The sequence below is a fragment of the Malania oleifera genome, chromosome 2 (genome assembly GCF_029873635.1).
Source record: "Malania oleifera isolate guangnan ecotype guangnan chromosome 2, ASM2987363v1, whole genome shotgun sequence".
Lineage (NCBI taxonomy): Eukaryota > Viridiplantae > Streptophyta > Magnoliopsida > Santalales > Ximeniaceae > Malania > Malania oleifera.
Genome location: NC_080418.1, coordinates 141,638,222 through 141,644,889, shown reverse-complemented (window position 1 = coordinate 141,644,889; position 6,668 = coordinate 141,638,222). Strand labels below are relative to the sequence as shown.

Below are 6,668 nucleotides of genomic sequence, written 5' to 3'. Positions count from 1 at the left end.
TTAGCTTATATAATTTGGATATGGGTTTTGGGAATGTGCCAAAAAAATACGTACAGTAACAGGGAGAGAGAGAGAGAGAGAGGTAGAGGTTTAAAATTTCCTCCTTTGAAACAGATCTAAATCTCCACCCTTCTCAGACACAGTCCTTATTTTGTCCAATTCTGTTTAGGACAAACCCTAGCTAGTGTAGAGAGAGAGAGAGAGAGGGGGGGGGGGGGGGGGCGGGGAGTGGGGTAGAGGGAGAGGGAGAGAGAGAGAGAGAGAGAGAGAGAGTTTTTTTACTCTCCCAAGGCTGCAGCAGGGTTTTGGACTGCCACCAAAAGTTGTGGTTCTAAGTTCATTGAGAGGGGCATCACCCCCACCCAAAGCACTTTGATGTGTTGATGCTCTTTCTTGTCCTCCTCACCCTCCTCCTCCCTCTCCTCGTTGCTTCTGCAAAACCCTACTCTCTGGATTCTTGTTGCTCATGGGTGAGAGTTAGAGGGAAAAAGGGAGGGGTTTTCTTTCTCTCTCTTCTCTTCTTCCCTTATTAACACTCTTCTCGTCCTTCTTCTGCTCTGCTCTACTCAGTCACAGTCACACACACAAACACACACACACACACACACACACACACTCTCCCCATCATACTCATATATTCCAATCATCATTGTAAAATTAAAACCCACCCATCATTACCTTTTACTAGCAGAGTTCAAAGTTCAAACCACTCTCTCTCTCTCTATAAAGCTTTCTCTCTCTAGAGCTTACTGGGTTTTTGTTCATGGATTCTTATGAAGCAACAAAGATAGTGTTCTCCAGGATCCAAGCTTTGGATCCAGAGAATGCTTCCAAGATAACGGGCTTCGTGCTCATCCAAGAGCACGGCGAGAAGGAGATGATAAGGTTGGCGTTTGGGCCGGAGAGCCTTCTTCACGGTCTCATCCACAAAGCCAAAGCTCACTTGGGACTTCCGTCAAACAGTTCATCGACGCCCTCCACGCCCTCTTCTCCTTCCCCCTTCAACCCCCTCTCCATCCCCAGACCCACCCCCTTGTCTCAGCACTCTCCCAGAATCAACACCACCCCCACCAACTCCTACAACCTCCCTTCGCCGCTGGCCGTCCCGGCGAACCCCCCGTCGCCGTCTTCCGCTCAGTGGCATCTCTCTGGGTTTTGCCCCAATTCTGCTTCCTCGTCGCCGTCTTACGCCGCTGTGGTTAACGGAGCCAGCAACATGTGTGGTAATGGTAGTGGTAGTAACAACAGTAACACTGTTAATAGTAGCAGCAGTACTAGTTCTTCAACTTCTTCGTTTGCGTATTGCAACAACGGTGGTGCCCAAGGTGATCTCTTCGACGAGTACAATCTTCAAGACCATCTATCGTTCCTCAACGACTCATCTTCGTCTGCGAAGAAGGTGGATTTGTTCGACGCCCAATGCGGCGGAAACAGTAACGTTTTGGGTGATCGCATGGTGCTTCCTTATGGGATTTCTACTACCAGCTGGGGAGATTCCATCAATGGCGAGAACCAAAATCATCACCTTCACAGGCGAAGCCTTTCGCTGAGCGATGCCTGCTTTGGGTCTGAGGACTCTGGTCCTGGGTTTGGGTGGAAGCCGTGCCTCTACTTCGCTCGGGGATTTTGCAAGAACGGGAATAGTTGTAAGTTCCTTCACGGCGGGTTTGGCGACTCTGTTGATTCTCCGACGGCCGTGGTCGGGTCGCCGAACAAGCTGGACGGGTTCGAGCAATGTCAAGAGATGCTGAGATCTAAGGCGGTGGCACAGCAGCAGAGACTGGCTGCTGCGTCTCAGCTCATGGCTGGTGTTTCATTTCCTTATAACAAATGCATGAATTTTCTTATGAATGACACCCAGAGGTATGCTAATGGCGGTCGTCCATTTACTTCAGTTTGCCATGTCTCTGCTGAATATTTCGCCTGTCATTTTTTTTTTTCCTAATGGGGAGTTTGATTTTTAATTTTTTACAACTTAGTATTGTGTGCATTGCTGATTTTGAGCATCTTTTGATTTGGGGATTTTAGTTTCAAACTGGTTACTTGAATGTTGGCAGCATTTATGGATGTTGAATACGTCCTATTTTTCATTTTTTTTGGGGCCCGGGGGGGGGGGGGGGGTGTTGGGTTTGTTTTGTTTTGTTTTTTGTTTTTTTTTTTTCCTGGAATGGATTGAACGCAGTTTGATGGCATTGTAGATCAGCAGCAGCTGCGTTGATGATGGGAGAAGAATTTCAAAAATTTGGGCGATGCCGATCCGAAAGGAATGATTTTTTGGCAATGGGTATGGGTGGAAATGTAAACCCAGGTTCCAGACAGATTTACTTGACATTCCCTGCTGATAGTACCTTTAGAGAAGAGGATGTTTCAAATTACTTCAGGTATTGGGTTTTCAGAATTTTTGCACTTGGAAGTTTGAATTTGTGTTCGAAGTGTTTTTAGTCAATATGGTTGGTTTTAATTGAGATGGTTCCTTTGGTTTTGAAGCATTTATGGCCCAGTACAAGATGTGAGGATTCCATATCAGCAGAAGCGAATGTTTGGGTTTGTTACATTTGTTTATCCAGAGACTGTAAAGATCATTCTGGCCAAAGGCAACCCTCATTTTGTATGCGATTCGCGCGTACTAGTCAAGCCCTACAAGGAGAAGGGAAAAGTCCCGGACAAGTATATGTGACCTCCTCTTTTGGTTTATCTTTATAGTTCTATTTGTACTGCTTGCTTCTAACATTGAAGTTCTGGTCGTGAGAACATTTGCAGAAAGCAACAGCAGCAGCAACAGCAGCAACATTTGGAAAGAGGAGATTTTTCAGCCTGTTCTAGCCCATCCGGGCTTGAATCTAGGGAGCCTTATGACCTCCAACTCGGTAAGGGATCAAGCAAGTATTTTCCTTTCTACCTCGCATTATAGAACTCTCTCCACTGAAGGTCTTCTCTACCTCTGTGCAGGAGCAAGAGTGTTCTACAATACCCAAGAGATGTTGTTGAGAAGAAAATTAGAAGAGCAGGCTGATTTGCAGCAAGCTATTGAACTTCATGGGAGAAGACTGATGAATCTGCAACTTCTTGACATGAAAAATCACCACCACCATCATCATCAGTTCCAGCAGAATCTTCCTGTTGGAGCTCCCATTCCCTCGCCTACTCAATCTCAGACTCATGCCAACCAAGCACTTGTTACTCCGTCTGATGGAATCAATCAAGAAGTCCCAGAAGGTTCACTGATCAAATAGCTGGCAATTTATCATTTCTAGTTTAGTTTTTTGATTTTCAAAGATGGTGGGATTTGACATTGATTGGTTAAGAGTTTGCCTTATATTGTGCAGAGAATGGCGTTACTCCAGCTGCATCCACTTCTCCTCCTGCTGCAGCTGAGCAGCCATTGCAGCAGGAAGTGAATGCAGCGTCTAATCACAACAATGGCAATGACAGTGACAATATTAAGGAGGAAAGCTGCAATATTGAAGACACTGATATCCATGAAAGGTAATGCAGCTGAACTTCTGATGTAAATATAGATGGCAATATCAATACCATTTTTTTCTTTTGCTTATAGTAATTTCATCTTGTATGCTGCTAGTTCTCAAGGTGTTTGATCTAATTTAGTGTATTTTGTGATGTTTTATATCTGTTTCCTACTGCATTTTCTAATACTTGTTCTTATCATGAGAGCAGTTTAGAGCACATTCTGCCTGATAGCCTCTTTGCCTCTCCTAAAAAATCAGCTGGCGACCAACTCTCTGCCTTCTCCCCTGCTATGGCAGAGGCTGATGAAAACATTGCAGCTGCAACTGCTTCATCTTCTTCTAATAGTAACCCATTACTGGCCACCACTTCTACTCTCAGTATGGCTGCTAAAAAATCATGTTCCTTCCAGATGCCCAGGTACTACCGTCACCATTGTTCATTCAGCCCTTCTTTCTTTTGAGGAAATTTGAATTGGGAATTCTTTTTTTCTGTTTTCAGGTTTTCTTCTGAGCATGGAGCTATTGAAATGTAGTTGATAAATGTGTGCTGGCCAGCAATTGGGGAATTAACCTAGGTCGGGTGAGTGGCTAATCATTAATTGACTTCTCCAAGCATTCAACCACAGTGGGCACTAGTTTCAGTTAAACAATTGTTTATAATGTGGGCTGTTTATGTTCATCTATGCAGAAAGCCAGAAAGGTTGAGCAGAGCATATACAAGGAAGAAAAATCCTCTAGCTGTATAGCCAAACCCTATCCACATCAAAGAAAAGATCTGTAGACAGGATCTCATCAAGATCACCACCACCATCGTCAATACATACTACTTACAAAATACATAATGCATACATAAAGGACAGATGAACTGATTTATGGGAGTGGGGTCTCTATTTCTTTACTGTGTACCCTCTCTGTAGGTGTGTGCTGGACCACACAAAACAAGCAGGACAAACGCAGGCTAGTAACTCCTTTTATGTAGTTATTATAATTTACTCTCCTTTCATTTTTCCATTTACCACCCATCTGTTGTTTGTGAGGTGAAAAATCTTGAAAGAAAAGAGAAGGAAAGCCTGTTTGAAGGGAATTGACCTATACCTATGTGTACAGAATTACCCAGAAAGTTTAATGGTCCAGAAACATGAGTATAACAACTATACTGATATGGGGACCCAAAGAGGAAAAGTTGTGGGAGGTCTGTAAGTGGAGTGGGAAAGTAGGGTTTCTGGCCTCTTTTTTTGTTTTTATTGTTCTTGTTTCCTAGTTACTGTATCTGTCATCCATAAGATGGATCATCGCACCAACAGCAGAATGGAAAAGAAAAGCATCATTTGTAAAAAAAGAGAGAGAGAGAGAGAAAAGAAGGGGGGCAAAAGAAAAGAGTCTTCTTTTATGTGATTAAAGGTTACTTTAGGGGGGAACCCTTTGTCTCATTTTGTGGTTTCTTTTAGGTGGACATGAAGGGAGAAGGGCCACACGGTCACATGGGGCTCTGACACAGTATGAATGGTAATCAGGGTATCAACACACTCCGGTCACTTTCACTCCCTTGGCCTCATTTAGATTATAAATATAATATGCTTGAACTTTTATATTATATTGTATTTGGGTACTGGAGCCCCTGATGTTTGGGCCTTTTCATTATTATGGTGTGCTGCATGTGCTCCAATTTTTACTGCTTGCACTCCCAACTGTTCTCTGAATCTGAATTGCCATCTCATCCACATTGTGGAGTTCATGCAGGAAAAGTATGTGGCTGAGGTGTCTCGCTTTTTACTTTGGTAACTAATTATAAGCAAACACCAGTAAACCCAGTTAATTGCCAATTACCTTCGATTACTCTTTCTTTTCTTCTCTTTAGGGTGGGAGGTGTTTGGTGAGCTGATTCCTTTGATTGTGGGTTTTGCCGAGGCCCTGCCTTTTTTACTTCATTTTGGGCTAAACATAAGTAAAAGCTCCACTTATGAGGGCTTGGAGATTGGCTTTTGGATTTCTGTTTGTGTGAATTTGGAACATGGGCGGAGGAGATGTAGCCCCATGAGCTCGGTGCAAATTCACATGAATCAAAATTGAAATTCGAAAATCATGGCCTCCAAGCACAATTTCTGTGGTTGATTTTAAAACTTGCTCAGCTGTCGGTAAAAGCTGGATTTGTTTTCCATGCTGCAGATTAATTTGAATTGGAACGGGTACCCCATGTAATCTAACAAGCAAAGGGTGGTTGGTGGGCAGATATAGTTGCTTCTGCATTACCCATCAGCCTTTTGTGTCTCCCTTTCTTCCTCCACTCTGTTTTTGGAATGGCACAGACCCATGAGGTTGCAATGTCACTGTCACTGTCTGGCATTTGCCTGGCTGGCCTCCAGCTCCAATGCAATCACTCTATTATAAGTAACCCAAAGACTGTTCATAGTTTCAGGACTTATAACACAGATTAAAAAATTTAACCCTCTTTTGAGGTATCCAATGAATGTGTGTGCGTGTGGGCTAATGCTTAGATAATCATATGAAACCATCATTATAATCTCTTTAGATCTTCTTTACTAGGTTTATGGATTCTCATTTAATTGTAAATATAAAGTTTGCCCATCTTTTACAACTCACCCTTAAAACTTCTGTTTGGGGGAAAAGGGTTTTCAACTTTCATCGAATGCAGGGCATGGTTGATGGTACCAAACAGGGCATCCATGGGTTTTGCTCTTATAAAAAGCCCTAGATATCATGGCAACAATCCCCACTGCAGTGCCTAATGATGGCCATTAATGAACACTTTATAAGTCACAAAGGAAGTGGGATTGCCACATCAAAAGTGGAATGAGGGCAAAATTTATTTAATTGGATTTTGCCGCAGCAATTATGACTTGGGGTTTCTCAATTACGACATGATTTGAACTGCAACATTGAAGGGCCACTCTCAAATCGTTTTCACAGTTAAAAATAACAAGAAACAAGAAAGGGAAAAAAACAGACGATGCTAGTTGTCTTCAAATGTTTTCATCTTGTTTTGAAATTGAATTCAAGAAAAAGAGGGAAAAGGGCATCTCTTTCTTTCTATTTCTCTAGTGGCAAGTTCATTGTCATTGCTAGTGGACAGCTAAGGGATTGTTGGTGTTATTTTTTTAGTTTGATTTTATTATCTTGGCATAATGATTAAACATTTGACAATAAAATGTATATTTGTGTTATTTTAGTTTTTTCTTTTGA

The 6,668-nt window shown here is 42.6% G+C and overlaps 1 protein-coding gene across 2 annotated transcripts; it reads left to right on the top strand.

The window, feature by feature from the left end:
• The first annotated feature begins 210 nt into the window (after positions 1-210).
• LOC131147667 (zinc finger CCCH domain-containing protein 46-like) lies at positions 211-5,212 on the top strand. 2 transcript variants are annotated; one of them, XR_009134894.1, is made up of 10 exons: positions 223-1,863; positions 2,199-2,381; positions 2,488-2,667; positions 2,761-2,867; positions 2,950-3,216; positions 3,327-3,486; positions 3,676-3,885; positions 3,967-4,047; positions 4,156-4,424; positions 4,916-5,212. XR_009134894.1 is itself a non-coding variant. In XM_058097181.1 (9 exons), the coding sequence occupies exons 1-8, from the start codon at positions 764-766 to the stop codon at positions 3,998-4,000; spliced, it is 2,241 nt and encodes a 746-aa protein (XP_057953164.1). In that variant the 5' UTR covers positions 211-763; the 3' UTR covers positions 4,001-4,047; positions 4,156-5,212. The 2 variants fall into 2 exon arrangements, 1 of the variants encoding a protein (XP_057953164.1); XM_058097181.1 differs by having other exon boundaries at positions 211-1,863; positions 4,156-5,212.
• Positions 5,213-6,668: the final 1,456 nt, after the last annotated feature.